Here is an 18,385-nt window from a genome sequence, read left to right as displayed (position 1 = left end):
TTCTTGTTTAACACAAAGAAAAGGCATATAATTGTTGATCTCTGCACTCTCTTCTTAATATTCTCGTAAATAAAGCAAAAGAAGAAGTACTTTATACACCTGTTTTATTCTTCATCTACAGGTTTACAGAACAGTCACTAAACATCTCGATAAACATAAACATTGATGGAATTCCACTCTTCAAAAGCAGCAAGATACAATTTTGGCCTATATTGTTCAATATTTCGGAAATGCCTGAAATTGCACCGATGACGATTGCTATATTTTATGGAAAAACCAAGCCGACTAGTCTAAAATTTAAAATCTAAATTTTAAATCTAAATTTAAAAATAAAAAAAAAAAACAATTAAAATCCTTTTCACCATCGAATCATTCAAAATGTCGAATCGGATGGAGTATCAGCATGGTACTCTACGCGTCCGATGAATCAACGTCCGAATCAGATTCACTGCGAATGTGCGAATTGCTAGTGTTGCGAATATGCGAATGACTACGTTCATCATCCTGTCCGTTCAATACAATTGATGGAATAAAGATCGACCCAGCATCACTTTCAAATTCAACTTCTTGTTCATCAGTCTCTCGTTGTTGTTTTCTTCTTCTTACATGTCTGGTTCCTCGACGCATGCCAGTAGCGATCAAGCGTTTAAGAGAGTTTTTGAGTTTTCTCATGAAAAAACTTGCCAGCTTCTGATGGGTGACAACTTCTACTTCATCGGTTCCAATCTGTTGAAATAGTTGCAGAATATTGCGGTTCGGCATTATAGCTATTTTTGGTCCCTTCCGACTTGCTCCAGTCCAGGTGCATTTAGTTTGAAACAGGGGGAATGACACTAATTCAGATGAATTTTATGTTACCATGCTTGCCTGTAAAGTAATGTAATTGATGAGAGTTTTTTGAGTTTGTCGTCTTAACGAAAATAGAGTAAGTATAAAAAAATATATGGGATTCCTAATGGGATTGCATTGGATGCGAGCGTGCTTTAAATTGTCATGGGGATGCGTGCAACTGAAATGAAACAGTACGAAAGAACAACATCGAAGTAGCCATTTTAGTCAATGCTAAGTGAAAAATAATGTTTGGATGGTGACAGCTGGACTACGAAAGCCCTCTACTGATAGAATGTATCGATTCCACGACGAAACTGCAAAAACCTTTAATTCTAAACACGCATACGAAATTTGTGACAGCCAGCAGAAGTGGCAGCATCGCGGATTCGTGTAGCCGTTACCGAGGCTGGAAACCTCGGTCCCGTCTCGACACTGTGATCTTCACAACCGATTTGCAACTCTCCACAGATTAACTTAAAAATTCTACCCTGAATTTGAACTCACAAAAGTGACTTGGAGTGACAGTCTAAAATCTCTTAGAGCGCTTTTTAAAACTACCTTTAATACCATCTGAAATAACTTGTTATCCCTGACATTCATTCTAAAATCTACTCAAAATTCTAAAAAAGTTTAGTCTGGTTCAAGAGTCTTAAAACTTTTCAAAGCCCCATTTTTTTTTCTGAAAAATAGATTAAGTAATTTTTTCCCCGATTTTTCATTGAAATTCCCGGCTTTTTCCCGATTTCCCGGTTCCCACACCTGTCCTATAATATTCGATCGACTCTCCACAAATGAGAGAGCGAGATGTATCGTCGGATTCGTGCAATACTGGCAACACTCAAAATCTGTGAATTTTCACATTCAGCGTTTGAAAATTTGGGGTTCAGTTTCAATTTTTGATTCTTTTGATTTCCATTGGGCTGAATCGAGTGTGTTTCATTAATTCTTTCAAATTCAGATTAAAAAATAAACAGTTTAACGATTTTCACTGCTTCTTATTTTAGATGTTCTCATTTGTCATTTTTTTTGTCTCCTCTGTATTTGCGCCCGCGACCAATTATAGACGGGTGGTCCGTCATCTATTTTAATTTAAGCTCCCACGGGAATCCAATCAAGAAATCACTTCATCCTTGGCCTTCAGCATAGATATACGTGGTGGTTACCTTCGTACTATTCATTCCTTCACGTTTCAACTTTGATCATTTCCACCATCTTCGCCAGGACAATCGCCACCTTGAACGACTCAACGCATATCACATTTTTTAACACCATTTTTGTTTATTATGGAGATCGTTGAAAACTGACAGTGCTTAGCGATCGACCTGAAAACTGCACGGCTTGCTTCATGATTTGTGTGCATGCAGAAGGGATAAGTTGGGAATAGAAAGAATAGATAGGATGGATTGAAATTTTGTGCACGTTGAAAATGTTAGGAGTGATTTGGGTAAAAATGAGATAATCCTGAAGTGTCGTCCCCCTGGTTTGAAACTGTTTGCTGAACAGCATATCGAGAACACCTAGCATGCGATTATCAGCACAATCACCGCTAACGTTCAATCGCAACCATTTGACCTAAAATGATAAAAATCGAATATAATTAATGCATTGGTTGAAGTAAATCATGTTTACCATTTTCGATTTGAAATCGTTGTCCGCCAGCTTGGCCTCCAGATCAGCTAGCTCTTGTTCTTGTTCAATAGGATCAAAACAAAATAACGGTGGGTCCTCGATGTTCGTCACGCGGGTACTGAATTTTCGGATGGCGTCCAAGATAAATTCATGTTGAGTGGTGATATCCGCTGTCCGCTTATCCAACCGATCCAGCCGGTTGTTTATTTGATGTAATAGTTCAACAATTTCACTCAAACATTTCTGCGTCGGTTTATCTGGTTCCGTCAACGCATCCGGTGTTTGAACAGTTTCGTACGTCACATATTGAACGGTCTGGATATTGTCTTCAGTAATTGACGCAGTGGGTGGTGGTGGAGGAGCTGCTGTTGTTACATACTGAATGGTCTCGACATTTTCTTCAGAGATTGTCTCAAATGCAGCGGGTGGTGGTGGTGGTGGTGGTGGGGTTGGTGTTGTTGCTTGAGGGAGGATTTCATTCCGAACACTTTCTCTTACCTTGATGATGACGGGGGTCGGTGGAGTGGTTGCTTGTGTTGCTAGGGAGACGGATTGATTTTCCAGAACAAACATTTTCTGAAAGATATCGGTTTCGCGAATTTGGTGTTTTCTCTTCCGTTGGATTAGCTGACTGACGTCGGAAGATGATTCTCCGGACAATTCCTCCATCAAACGCTTCCCTTCAGTGAAAGAAGATATAGGATTTCGTCTCACCGTACATCCGAACTTCAGCCATGACTTTTTTGGGCAGCTTTTTTCGTCACGGATCAATTTATTTTGTTCTGCGACACTGTTTGCGTTTGGCCAGAACAAAATGTGTCCACTTTTTGATTTCCGCAACCATTGATCTGGAACGACCGAAAGCTCCTTACAGCCTCGAGCGTTCAATGTTTCCACTACGGCGAATGGTATTTCTGTAAGTAAAATATATATTATTTTATTAAATTTCATTGGGGTTTGCGTTTCACTACTATACCTTGATGATTTTCTGAATAAAAGAAGTCTCAAAACAGATTAATTTAGAACAATTAAGTAAAATTGTTTTGCACTTTTCGAGGTTACTGAAAACTTCTGCGGAAAACAAAACAAGCTGTCAAATGTCAAACGGTGCAAGTTCACAATAAGTTCTGTATGATCTTTTTAGCAACTTTCAAGTTCAGATAGGGTTCTACATAAACTAATTAGATACTTTAAAGTTCAAAAATAGTTCTTACGGAACTTGAAAGTAGATTTGGCTACCCTGAAAACCATTTTTATGAATGAAATCAGCACATCGAGTAAAATAATATGATTTTCCACTTAGTTCACATAGAGCAATGGTATGTATCTCGATTTCAAAGAGGAGGACTCGAGTTCGAGACTTACGGCATTTATTTAAAAACATGTAATTTAAATTAAATATTTCAAACATTTATCTTCCGACGACACAGCAGCTCATAATAAATAAGAAGAGAACGTGGTAAGAAGCAAAATAAAAGATATATTTGTTTTCTATTTTGGTGTGTTGACTTCATTCAAGTTTTCTTTTTAGACTGAATAGCATTCCCTCCAACGGTTAAACGAACCATTTGTGAACTTTCAAGTTCTCTTTAAAAGTGAAACAGCATTCTGTTAGAAGCTTAAACATCGAATGTGAACTTGAAAGTTCGGTTAATTACTTAAAAAGTAAGCTGAACAGAATTCTATTCATAATCCTGCGATTAGCTGATTAAGCCAGAAAAGGGCTTTTATCCGAACTTTTGGTGTGGATTCATCAACTACCATCGGACTTGTCACTGTGATTAATGTTACAGTAATGGTTTCTGGTTGATCTGTAACTTCAGCTGGAGCAAAGGCATCATCACTGAAGACATTTCGATTGTATGGCCAAATACCACTTTTTCGAAAACCACTCGTGGCCACCCATCAATTCGGTGACGTCATATAGTCCAATGGTTCGTCCAGGGTATTGACGCATGAAGTCATCAGAAGCTCTCGCGTAGTAACTTTTAAATGGTCCCATGAAAGCCACATCCAAGGGCTGCATTTTGTTACTGCAATGTGGTGGCAACACGAGAACTGTAACAAAATTAGAAGAGCTCTTTCAGCAAATGCCAGATTTTTGGTGTGGGAGCTGTGACCATCAATTATCAGGAGTGCAATGTTTTCCTTCGTAGGGTTTACGTTTACCAGAAAGTGGTTAAACCAGTCGAGGAAGATTTCACTGGTCATGTATCCGGAAGGATTGCAGTTGAACTTCGTGCCATTCGGTGCTCCTTTTTTAAGCGCATCGTGCATGCGTACTCGGGGGAAAATCATGAAAGGCGGCACATGTTGCCCTGACGCGGACATGCACATCATTACGGTGGTTAATACACCTCTCTCACCAGATGTTATGGACCCTACTTGCTTCTTGCCCTTCTTAGCAGCAATTTACATCTTTTTCGGAGGGACCTGTGTTTGTTACAATGCCATAAGTAAATTTTATTAAATTCACCGTGCTAATACCGGTTTCGTCAGCATTGAATATGCGTGACGGAGGAAACTGCTTGCTGTCCAATGTGTCACCAAGAATGTCGTAAAAAGCACCCACGGAAACTTTGTTAAAACCTTTTGCTCGAGCCGCAGATGTAGCTTCAGGTTTCCGAAAGGAAAGGGTTTGATTCCACTTAAGAAACCCCTCTAGCCAGTTTCTACCTGCCATCTTTAGTTTGTGACTGAACGGATGAGGTAAGCCGTTCCGCTCAGCTAACTCATATGCCAGCATTTGAACATCCCTCATATTGATGCCATAGAATCGGGACTCCAGATCAAGCAAATGTTGCACCAGTTCCATTTCCTGTTCAGTAAAGAACATCGATGTTTTCGATCATAGGCGTTTCTTCTTCTGCGGTGAAGCTATCCACCTGGCGAGCGTGATCCTTGGGATCTGGTATTTGATAGATGCAGCTCTTACAGACATTCCGGCATGTTTTGCCGCTGCCATTTGTGTGTCTGTCCATGTTTGTCTTTGCGTTTTTATTTTATAAACCCCTAGGCATCTGAAAATAAGCACACTGTTCATTTTACCCCCATCATGAATTGTTTTCGAGTGCTAATTTAAAACGAATTATTGATGAAAATACTTACAATCTTCGATAAATCCGCAGGAATACGTCAAGTTAACGAAACTGATGGCTATATGTGGTTAGATTTTGATTTTTCACTTTCAAAAAGCTTATTTTCTGCGAGCGTGAATCTTCTTCTTCTTCTTCTTCTTCTTCTTCTTCTTCTTCTTCTTTACTTTATTTAAAGAGCGGTTCCACGAACAAGTGGGAAATTTTTCCAGTTTTTATTTTTTGTATTTTTTGATTTGCATGAAACCTTGCATACAAGTTTTTGGGGAAGAAAAACGCCGTTTTGCATACTTGGTTCGCCATTTTGAATCTAGCCTTACTTATGAGAAGGGCCTAAGAAAAATGCACATGATATCTTCAAAAAATTGTATCTCGGAAACGGTTTGTCCGATTGGTTTGGTGTATTGGGCGAAGTTTTAGACAATTGTTGGTGTTATATGGAGAAAATATGCACGGTAAAAAAAAAAAGTTTGGTATTTGTGTTTTGAACTAAAATATAAATTTTTCCTTAAAGTGACATGTCAATAATTTTTTTATTATCCTTATGTTATAGCTGACTGAAAATGCTATCTAGTGCACAGTAGGTTGTTCTGGAGAAAAATAGGTTACAATGAAAAAAATTGTTTTTTTATAAAAATACAATTTTCAAAAAAGCTATTAAGAAAAGTCAAAAAAGTTTGTCACCCTAATTTTATGAAAGTACATCAAATTTGCAAACAAAAAGTACTTCGGTAACATTTTTCTAAGATGCACCGTTTAGAAGATATTACTGATTTAATATTGTTTTTTTTGATAACCTAATAAGTTTTGGCCCTTTTCGGATGTACTCCGTGTTTTTTCAGATTCAAAAGCATTTTTTTCGGAAATATTGGAAAATTTTGAGTTAAAATGACACTGACAGCTTAAAGATTCGAGTGAAATTCTCTGCCTTAAAAGTATTTTGAAAAACAAGTTACAAAATCCCACTATCAGGAACAATGATTTCTTCAAATGATTTTTGGTGCGTTGTGCTGAAAACGTGCTAACAAGTATTAGATACAGGTAATCAGATACCAGTTAGCTGTACTACGTACAGTTGGTGATTGTAAACATGGTCTTTGTTGGAACTAGTCCACCATGGCCACGCTGGCCATAACGAGGCTAGCTCCGTCGTTGACCGTTCCTTAATAATAAATAAAAAGAACGCAGTAGTCACCTTCCATCAAACTAGAGGGCTGCCGACTGATACCTCAATCAACAACCGCCGCACTCTTTATTCATTCCAGGTATAATATACAATATACCTACGCCAGCAAATCTACCTCGCTCCAACTCTCCAAACTCGTACCTGAAGGATCGACGATACCTGAGCGTTCAACTCTACCTATCTTCCAACAGTCTTTACCCAGCATTCTATGATTTCTACCCGTGAGCTGTATAATAATGTCTGACTCGGTTCTGAATTCATCCAGTATCTACTAGGGAAAACCAAACAGTAAATGCAGAAAGGTTGCTAGTAGCATAGTGATTATAGTAATTTCAGCTCATAATCCTGTGTTTTTGAACGAGATCCAGTGTTGTTTGATAACATAATAATTGTAAAGGAAAGTGTAACACGTTTTGGTGCAAAGGTAAGTTTTAAATACACATTTTAATGATATGTTTTGTGATATTTTCGTACAAAACTAACAATTGGAAAATATTTTCTATGTTACAGATTACAAAATGAGTAAAATAAGATGTATTCGCCCATTCAAAGACATTCAGTGTTCGAAAGAGCTGCGATATCTCACGGATGGTATCATCCAAAAACTAAAATCAATTGGATTTTCCAAGGTATCCACACTGAACACCAAGGATTTTCGTGTTTGTTCGTCTTGCCGTCTACATATTGATTCAAGAGCTCACCTCACCCAAAACGAGGAACAAAGCGTAGCCGGCGGCTCAAGGATGCCAACTGTTCAGACCATACCTGATGTACCTGATTCGCAAAGCTATGAAAGTTTGGTCACGATACCATCAGAGTCAACGCTAAGCACAATTAAATCAAATGAAGACTTCACGATGCCTGTAGACGTCGAAATATTCAACCGAGGAATAGCAGCTATTCGTGTTTCGCCTATAGATTTAGGTAAGGTTAAAAATGTTCACTATCCTGAAAAAAAGTGCGCTGAAATCGTCGAAGGTGTACGAAGAAATCTTTTTAAATTAGACGCTGAAACAGAAAAAGCAAACGAGTTTGATGAAGTCATAGAAAATATGAAAATTAAATTTTTAAATTCAGCCACAAGGCAAGAAAAACTATCAATTTTATCATTGTTGCCAAAATCATGGTCAGTACAAAAAATTGTAGACGAATTTAAAACCAGTAGAAATATGGCATCAGATGCAAGAAAGGAAAGAGATAATGTATTTGATTCATCTCAAGGTTCAAGCTCTGGAAAAGCTTTGAGTAATGAAACAAAAGAACTGGTTTTGATTTTTTTTTTGAGGACGATGATATAAGCCGTGCAATGCCAGGCCAAAGAGATTTTGTTAGCGTAAAGACAGGAAATAAGAGATTAGCTGTTCAGAAAAGATTGTTAATGATGACATTGAGAGAAGCTTTTAATCGCTTTAATGAAATGTACGTCAATGTAAAAATAGGGTTTTCATCATTTGCAAGCCTCCGGCCAAGGCAATGTAAACTATTGACTATCACAGGAAAACATAATGTTTGCGTTTGCACTACGCATGAAAATGTCAATTTAATTCTACATAGCTTAAAAAAATACAATGTCTTGAATGATCTAAAAACATTAACGAATAGATTACTTTGCGAAAATAAGACAACTCATTGCCATCTACGAAGATGTAAAAACTGCCCAGATACCTCAGTTTTAGAAGACAGTTTATTGAAACAACTGGAAGAACACTTTGTTGAAAAGCTTTCATTCGAACAATGGGTTACCACTGACAGATGTGATTTAGAAACTATTGTAAAGCAAACCGATGAGTTTGTTTCATTTTTCAGCTCAAAATTAGAAAGTTTGATTCCGCATGATTTTGTAAAAACCGAACAATCCAATTTTTTGAAAACTACAAAACAAAACTTGCAAGATGGTGAATTTTTAGCTATTTGTGACTTTTCTGAAAATTACAGCTTCGTTTTGCAGGATGAAGTTCAATCACACCATTGGAACGTGCAACAGGCCACAATCCATCCTTTCGTAATATATTATACTGAAAATATGCAAATTAAACATTTTAGCTTCATTATAATTTCTGAAGAACTAAGACATGATTCAGTCACTGTCAATTTGTTTACTGATAAAATGATAAACTTTTTACAAATTGATCAAAATAAAAACATAAAAAAAAATTATTTTATGTCAGATGGTGCTGCTTCACAGTATAAAAACCGAAAAAACTTTTCTAGCCTTTGTAAATTTAAGTCAAAGTATGGTATTGACGCTGAATGGCATTTCTTCGCAACATCGCACGGAAAAGGTCCATGCGATGCTATTGGAGGTACGATAAAACGCATGGCTACCAGAGCAAGTTTAGCCAAAGAACGCGAACACCCGATAAAGACTGCAAGAGAGTTGTTTAATTGGGCAAACAAACGAAAAGAAGAAGAACTTACAAAGTTGTCATTTTGTTATTCTACTACAGAAGAATACGAAAATATGTCTTTGCAGCTAAATAATCAATACAATAATGCAAAAACAATTCAAGGAACTCGAAAATTCCACTCATTTCTTCCTCTATCAGAAAATACAGTAAAGGCAAAGCTTTATTCAAACTGTCCTGACAATGATGCCAAAATATTCAATATTGTTAAGAAAGTTGTGTAAACAATAATTTTATAAAAATACAGGAATAAAAATAAACTGATGATATCCAACATATAATGTTATTTTTTATTGCGCACAATCACCATCACTGAAAAATAAGCTTAATTCGCTCTTTTGAATCTTGCTAATTGAGGAGCTTACATTTGCAGTTCTCAAAAAGGTGTATCTCGAAATCGAGTTGTCTCATCGGTTTGATGTCTGTGGCGATGTTCGGCAATAGAGAGAAAATATGCACAGTATAAACACATCCAGTTTAAATGGATTAAACTGTTAGGCGATATGCAAGAGTTGAATGCACATTTTCAGCACAACGCACCAAAAATCATTGTTCCTGATAGTGGGATTTTGTAACTTGTTTTTCAAAATACTTTTAAGGCAGAGAATTTCACTCGAATCTTTAAGCTGTCAGTGTCATTTTAACTCAAAATTTTCCAATCTTTCCGAAAAAAATACTTTCGAATCTGAAAAAACACGGAGTACATCCGAAAAGGGCCAAAACTTATTAGGTTATCAAAAAAAACAATATTAAATCAGTAATATCTTCTAAACGGTGCATCTTAGAAAAATGTTACCGAAGTACTTTTTGTTTGCAAATTTGATGTACTTTCATAAAATTAGGGTGACAAACTTTTTTGACTTTTCTTAATAGCTTTTTTGAAAATTGTATTTTTTTAAAAAACAATTTTTTTCATCGTTACCTATTTTTCTCCAGAACAACCTACTGTGCACTAGATAGCATTTTCAGTCAGCTATAACATAAGGATAATAAAAAAATTATTGACATGTCACTTTAAGGAAAAATTTATATTTTAGTTCAAAACACAAATACCAAACTTTTTTTTTTACCGTGCATATTTTCTCCATATAACACCAACAATTGTCTAAAACTTTGCCCAAGACACCAAACCAATCGGACAAACCGTTTCCGAGATACAATTTTTTGAAGATATCATGTGCATTTTTCATAGGCCCTTCTCATAAGTAAGGCTAGATTCAAAATGGCGAACCAAGTATGCAAAACGGCGTTTTTCTTCCCCAAAAACTTGTATGCAAGGTTTCATGCAAATCAAAAAAGATGAAAATTACTCGTTGCTTTAATGATATGGAACCGCTCTTAACGTCGGTCTCTGTTCCGCAATCTAGTGCCAATCACCGACGGACATCGATTGTCATCCATTGACGGCAATCGAATGTGCAGGAAGGCAGCTTCCACACACCTGCGTAGGATATCGCACCCATTCACAACACACATGGGCCGGGACCAACGGCTTTACTTCCCTTCCAAAGGAAGACGTGACCAGAGATTTTTGTGCCTCAGAAAAATCCCACCGACCTCGGCTGGGATTGAACCCAGACCCATTGGGGTAAAATGCACACTTTTAGAAAAACAGCGATAACTTTTCCTCAGATGCATTTTCCGGGTAACGGTTTGTGATTGTTTTCAACTGGAGGTTTCACAAATAATTCTTGATCATAAAATCATGTATTGACCTGCTGATTCCTTAAAAAAAATACATTTTGTGCAAAACAGGACACAGTTGTTAAAATCATCGACTGTAAATTAAGCTTTTAACATCATATATCACAAAAAAAATAACAAATTTACGTTTCGTATATTTTTTAGATATTTTACTTGATGAATCACAGTTTAACATTCTATTGAGATTTTGAGACCTTATTTCTGATGTAACATAAAGAAATAATCATTTAAAATACCGCATCCCTTTGCATTATCTACTTGCAGGGGTTATGGTTTGTTTACCATGGGGTGCATTTTACCCCAATGTTGTGGTGCGTTTTGGCCATTGTTGTCGTGCGTCTTGTCCCAATGTTGTGGTGTATATTGCATCATGAATCAGGCGTTTTGCCCCGCTATCATTTTGGAAGCAATTTAGAAAATACCTTGAAAGTCATGGAAAATCATCCTTTTGAAGTTCTAAATCACTCGATCTTTGTAGAAAACATGGTAATGAACCAAACGCCATTACTTTCTTCTTGATTTTAGCTTCCATTCGCCAGCCATTGACGATTTTGCTTAAAGGGTGCGTTTTGCACCATCCTACCCTACCTGCATGATAGACAACATGCTTTCCGACCTCGTTTCCGGCAAGGCTTTGGTCCACTAGCGTGCACAGGAATCTTGTTAAGGAGGGGCAATTTTTTTTATATGGTGCATTTAATCTGGGAATGGGGAGTACTCCAAAGTGCGTGGTGTATATAGTGCTGTCCACCTCCCACTATTTCCCTACTGTTCAATTTAGCTAATTTTATTTATTTTTTGCTCCGGTGGTGGCTCATCCTCTTTAACGCAAACTGCTTTCAGACAGCCAATGGAAATTTGAAATTTAATCCCATCGACGATGTCAATGATGATCGGTTCGTCAAATGGTTGTGATAGTAGGGCTTAAACCGAAATGATACATTTGCTGCAATGTTGTTGCCTTGGTGGTTGGATTCAGCTGAAGTCACGTCACGTCAGATGGTGGTGATAGCACCGACAAACCGACCAATAAGAATCGCATTCTCCTTTCGCATGCACACTGCTTCGACAAGTACAAGGTTCAAACAGTGCGCATAGCAGTGAACAAACAGTATATTGCTCTTGATCAATCCAATCTTGATCGGTGGTGTTGAGTACTTGAGTACTATAAGGTTGTTTTTGTCCTTGCACTTGGCTTGTACTCTAGCATTGCTGCCAGCCATTGTGCTGGCACCGTCAAAATATACTGCCATAACCTGCTCCCAAGAAATCTGCATCGCTGTCAGGACCTCAGCAATGGTATTGAAGATGGTCGTCGCGTCTGTTTTCAACACCCGTCCCACACCCACGAATGTTTCCGTCGGCCGATCATTATCAATATACGGGAAATGGATGTAATATCGGTCTAAATGCCCCTAATTTGGGCCCATAGATAAATTCAGAAATCGACTAAATTTTCAATAGCGACCAAAAATATCCATTAGATCGCCCCAAATGACGCATTCATCTAGATAAAATTAATAAATAGCAGACTTATACCCACTTTTAAATTAGGGAATCCAAAAGCATCTTCAACCTTTGTACAGTTGCGAAAAAGTCCGTCCTCAGAATACCTTGAGGTTCTTTTCGAAATTTTTAGAACTCAATGAGCTCTTTTGAAATTCTTCTCAGAAGTCTTCTGGAATTATTTTTAGAACTCTTCTTGACTTTTACTCAGAACACCTTGGAACTCAAATTCCCTTAGAGTTTCAGAAGAATTTCCTCAGCATTGTCCAGAAATTATTCCCGGAATGAGCTAGAAATTATCGGTTACTCCCTAATTTTTGTCGGTATTCTTTTCGGAATTATCTTGGAACTAGCTGCAGGATTCGCAGAATTTTCTTGGAATACTTCCCAGAAATCTTTTGGAACTGTCCTCAGAATTCAATATCCTTAAGGTTCTTTTTGGATTTTTTTAAAACTCTCCTGAGAGCTCTTTTGAAATTCTTCTCAGAAGTCCACTGGAACTATATTTAGAACTCTTCATGTTTTTTTTCTCAGAACACCTTAAAACTGAAATTCGTTAAGAGTTTCAGAAATTTTTCCTGGAATGGATTGAGATTATCTTCGGAAATCGCTTTAAATTTTGTGTAAAATCCGTTTGGAATTTCACTCCAAATTTGATGTTCTCGGTATTCTTTTCGAAATTATCTTGGCACTATCTGCAGGATGCACTACAAATCATCCGCAGAATTTTCTTTGAACTCTACCCAGAAATATTTTAGAGCTGTCCTAAGAATTCAATATCCTTGAGGTTCTTCTCGGAATATTTTAAACCTTTTTTTTTTTTCAGAACACCTTGGAACAGAAATTCCCCTAAAGTTTCAGACGAATTTCCTTTATATTCTCCAGAAATTCTTCCCAAAATGAGCTTAAAATTATTCTTGGAATTTCCTTGAAATTTTCCCCTTAAATACCTGTGTATTTCAAAATTTGATTCTCTCTGTATTCTTTTCGAAATTATCTTGGAAGTCTCTGTAAGATTCACTAGAAATCATTCGCAGAATTTTCATGGAATCATCCCCAGAAATCTTTTCTTTTAGAACAATCATCAGAATTCAATACCCTTGAGGTTCTTCCCCAAGCTTGCCCCTCCATTCACCAGAACTGTGCAATTTTTACATCAGGAATTTTCAATTCAGCTTGACCCTTCATGCAGCAGATTGTTGCAAATTTTACACCAGAAATTTTCAATACCAACTTGTCCCCAGAAAATTTCATTTGACCAGAACAATGCAAATTTTCCACCGTTAATGTTTAATAAAAATTGCTTCTTCAATCTTCTGATTGGTGCAGATTTCCTTTTTTTTTTTCATTTTCCTCCAGTAATTTTCAATATAGCTTGCTTCTCCTATCATCAAAATGTTGCAGGTTTTCTACCAAATAAAGCTTGCCCCTATTTTCAGATTTTTCACTAAAAATTTTCAGTAAATGAGCTTCCCTTCAATCATCAGAATGGTGCAAATTTTACACCAGAAATTATTATTAAAGTATGTTTCTCTATTCAGCAGAAGGATGCACATTCCGAAAAGCTTACCCATCCGTTCATTGTAGTGGTGCAGATTTTCCACCAGATATTTTCAATATAGCTTAATTTTAAATGAAGCTTGTGCCTTCGTTTACCAGACCAGTGCAAATTTACCTCCAGAAATTTTCTGTTCATTTCATTTATCAGAGCGATGCAAATTTTGCACCAGAATTTTTCAATAAATCATGCTCCTCCATTCACCATGCACCAAAAATTGTGAGTGAAGTTTGTTTCACCATGCACCTTTGTGGGTCAATTTTCAAGCTCTACCTTTTTATGCACCATAATGGTGCAAATTTTCCACCATAAATTTTCAATGAAGCTTACATTTATCAGAATGATGCAAATTATGAACCAGAAAAATGAATAAACCTTAGAAGCAAGATTCACATGTTGAGAACTTTCCACCAGAAATTTTCAGTTAAATGTGCAGCTTCAGATTTTTAGCGCGATTCAATTAATTCATTATAAGTAGTCATTCATTTTGATTAGTCCCTCCATGTTATTCAGTTTGATTAGTCGCTCCATGCACACCCTTGATGATATTTTTACACCAGAAATATTCAATAAAAAGCTTTTTCTTTGATTTACCACCGCGAAGTTTAATTTTTTCAATCTTAAATTTGCTCTCTTGTTTTAACACTCCATGAGCCACCTTGAAAAAAAAAAATTACACCAGATTTTTTTTTTGTAGGTGCAATCTTTTGACCAAAAATTTTCAGTGAAGTTTGTCCCTTCATGCACCTTTGTGGTGCAATTTTCAGGCACCATCAAAAAAGGAATTGACGCAATAAAAGGTTTTCATTTACCTTCAAATCAAGTTATTTTATTTCATAATTTTGTAAATGTGGAAATAAAAATCTTATTTTTATAAGGGTGGGCAATTGCCCCATCTTGCCCCACCCTGTGCACGCCAGTGCTTTGGTCACAAAACAGAAGGGGAAATGCAAACAAATCGGTGCATCAAAAGTGGTTCGTTTTTCTGCTCAACAAGCAATGTGTTGTGGTAGCGTTCCACACGGGCTTTCTATGTGCACTCACACTATCATAGAATCACATAGAATGCTGCCTATCTTAACTGTAGGCAGATGATGCCTTCTACCGCTAGGTGAGGTAGTGTTCGCTAATGACAAGTGGAGCCACTTTCTGATCCGAAGTTCCACTCCTGTGCTTTGGTACAAGAACATGCTTTGCTTCTTTGGGCCAGGTTCTCGATGAAGCTCTAAGAGACAACCTACATGTCGACGTTGCCATTCTAGATCTCTTTAAAGCAAATAATTGTGCTTGGACTCCCGGAGTACTAGATGCTGTAGGATTGGGGCCTGTCTTGTCACATTCTTCGCTCCATCCAAAACTTTCTTACCAATAGAACGTTCCAGGTGACCATGGGAAAAACGAAAAGTAAAAAAGTTCCTGAGGAAACGGGTGTGTCACAAGGCTCCGTTCTGGCCGTCACACTATTCAAGCTGAACATTGCATTAGGTCCTAAGTAACATTGACAGCTTCCCTTCGTCGACCTTCTCTTTGTATCCCCACGGCCATGTTAAGATATTCCCTGGAATTTTCAGCACACAGAACGATAAATGATGCTTTTATCTAGCATCTAATTAATACGACAAACACAACAAGAAACGATGTGATACTCAAGTTATTAACGAAAGAGAAAGTCGACGAAGAGAATCGATCAATGATACTTATACCAACAATCAATACGAAACTAACGATTTCAAATTGGCTCACTACTTGACTAGCCTATTGGTCCCAAGCAAACGATTAACGTACCCAATTCTAGTCGAAATTCTAGTACTACGCAATGTTTGTTTTGATTCGCTATGAAAGTTTGACAGATAAAATGAGGGGTTATTGGTTTTTCCTATGTTTCGAGGGGTGAATCGATTAGCTTGGAACCGAAGCTGAGCCAAAAAGTTGAGCACGTTATTTCGGGACCTTCTAGTCTTAGAGTTACCTCTATGCTTATACCCCGTTCACATTACAGCGTATATCACGTGGTACGAGCACTCATACATCTAGTTTTCACTGGAAATCCTATGTATGAGTGCTCATTGCAAGACAGCCTATATTACGTGATATAGACTGTAATGTGAACGGGGCATTAGGGCCCAATGCAATGTTCAGTTTGTATTCTTAGTGGCTATGAATGGAGTATGGAGTAAAATCCCAAGAAAACCTCAGGCGGCAACAAGTGCTGTTGCCAAATGGGCCGAAAATGCTGGGTTCCAACTCTCCGTTAATAAGAGTGCAATACCCCACCTCTGCATGAGTAACCACACCATCCCTGAAAGTGGCCCATTTCGATTGACGGGGAGGAAATACCCAGCAAACCAGCAACCCAGGGGGGAGGAAATACAAAAGCAATGTCGAGTCCTCGGTGTTCTCCTCGATCACCGGCTCAGTATGAGTTACCAGAAAAAGCTGCTTGCATCGAAACCGGTGTACTTCCCTTTAGGCATCTGATGACCATCGCCACCTGTTCCAAAGCAGTCAGCTTTCTTGAACGCACCATCGGTGAGAATGAGGGAGTGTTCCTCCTCACGGATGTAAACAAACTCCTTCAATATCCGACCAATCAAGGGCTTCCTCCAGTTTCTGAGGCTTACTCGGTATGAGACAGAGGTTGGAACTCCATGGAATATTGTTACCTTGATAGGCATGTTTGGCACAGCTCAATCACTTGGCACGGATTGACGTGTGCAGAGTTGAATACACCTTGATATAAACCACACACTTAATTTGTATTGCCGAGATTGGAACCGCCCACTAGCTCGGGATTTTATTTTGCTGGATCTCAGTGAAAAATGTGCCGCGATTCAGTTAACAAACGAGAATTTTATTGAGATCTCCGATAATAAACAGATATTTTGCTGAGATCTCAGTAAAAATAAATGCCAAGCTAATCGGTGGTGTTGAGTTTTTCCAAGCTAGATTGAGTTTATAAATTTGTATATTGTGTGGCTAGCCCAAGGACACTCTATACCCGAAAGATTTCCTTGGCCAGGTTGCCAATACCGTGACTTTACTGTCTAGCTTATCTTAAGAAAAGGGAAGTTCCATGAACAAAAAGTAAATTTATTGCAGTTCCAAGTCTCAAACAAACAAAACTAGAGTCGCAGCGTATAACAGTTACTCCATGAGAAAAACAGTGGAAATCACAACAGAGTTTTTCTGCATCATCTTCAAATGACTTCTAGTGAGATAACGAATTAGTGGCTGTAGTAAATCATTTTATTAGATTTTGCCGAATTATTTTAAAAACAAATATTACAAATTCTCATCGCTGAACATTACCAAACGTATCCCATGACAATTTAAAGCTCACTGTGTAGTTTCTTCGATTTCATTGCAATACCTTTTGTGCAGCTTTCATAGTTTACTTTGCACGATACATAGGGTAGAGAACTACTTCAGCCTAATCGCCCATTTTGGACCTATTGAGCAGAAAACTTCAAATAAATCCATGATTTCAGAGTTAACAAGTCAATTATGCGTTTGGTACGATACTTCAGTTAATATGCTACGGAACGAAGTCAATATGAAGGTTTGCACCCATTATTCCCAAAAACAAAAGAAGCGCTCCGATCAAATCCACTTTTTATCTTTATCCGATAGGCCGAAGTGAATTCATTGGCGGTTTCAATGGCGTTTCAATGCGTTAGGCTGAGTTTGGCGTCAAGAAGCAGTGTTAGACTTAGAGTTCCTACCTCACGAGTCATATGATCACAAAAGACTGCCAGCTGAAACATGGACACAGCTGGTTGGCGTAGCCTGGGCAATGTTGTCAAGCCGACAATAGCAGAGTGAGGGGGTGCGACGCGAACATTGGCGCGGTAACCATAGCACGGTGATAGAGGAAATGCTTTGCCAACCCGAGCGTCTGTTCACCATGGAGGTGCGGCTCAAACAGCGTCTGGCTGGCATCCAGCGGCTGAATAAGAAATGCTCTTCCCCGGAAGCTACACCTAAGATGACAGCCCCATCACGGCGGATAGGAGACCTTAGGCCAACTACCTACTGTCTCTGAAACCTTTACAATTGTTACAGAAACCAACAGAGAAAAACATCGAACTGATTTAACGGCAATGACTTTTAGCGCAAAACAACGGACACGAATTGAATCATGGAATGTATTGACGTTAGCCCAGCAGGGTAAACTGGCACAATTCGCCAACGAGGCGCGACGCATGAAGCTAGAAATCCTGGGACTGAGTGAAGTTCGTTGGCCAAACTTTGGATAACACAAACTGCCGTCGGGACAGGTACTACTATACTCTGGTATTCGAGGTGAAAATCCTCCCCGCCATCGTGGAGTTGGTCTCCTACTTAGCGTCCAGGCAAGTGCTGCGCTCATCAAGTGGGAACCTGTTAATGAAAGGATAATCGTTGCCAGATTTAGAACACGGGTTCGTAGCCTTACCATAATCCAATGTTATGCGCCAACCGATGCTGCCGA

At 38.2% G+C, this 18,385-nt stretch overlaps 1 protein-coding gene across 1 annotated transcript in view; it reads right to left on the bottom strand.

The window, feature by feature from the left end:
- Nucleotides 1-411: 411 nt before the first annotated feature.
- Nucleotides 412-18,385, bottom strand: part of LOC135699197 (uncharacterized) — a 62,369-nt gene continuing 44,395 nt past the window's right edge. Inside the window, exons 2-4 of the mRNA XM_065219403.1 lie at nt 2,461-3,374; nt 2,321-2,403; nt 412-820 (exon numbers count right to left, since the gene is read on the bottom strand). Of these exons, the coding sequence (XP_065075475.1) occupies nt 412-820; nt 2,321-2,403; nt 2,461-3,374 (1,406 nt within the window). The remainder of the gene's footprint in view (nt 821-2,320; nt 2,404-2,460; nt 3,375-18,385) is intronic.

Source organism: Ochlerotatus camptorhynchus, unplaced genomic scaffold, assembly GCF_037179485.1.
Source record: "Ochlerotatus camptorhynchus isolate MF236.1 unplaced genomic scaffold, CSIRO-AGI_Acam_v1.1 ptg000104l, whole genome shotgun sequence".
NCBI lineage: Eukaryota > Metazoa > Arthropoda > Insecta > Diptera > Culicidae > Ochlerotatus > Ochlerotatus camptorhynchus.
This window is presented reverse-complemented; position numbering and strand designations above follow the sequence as displayed.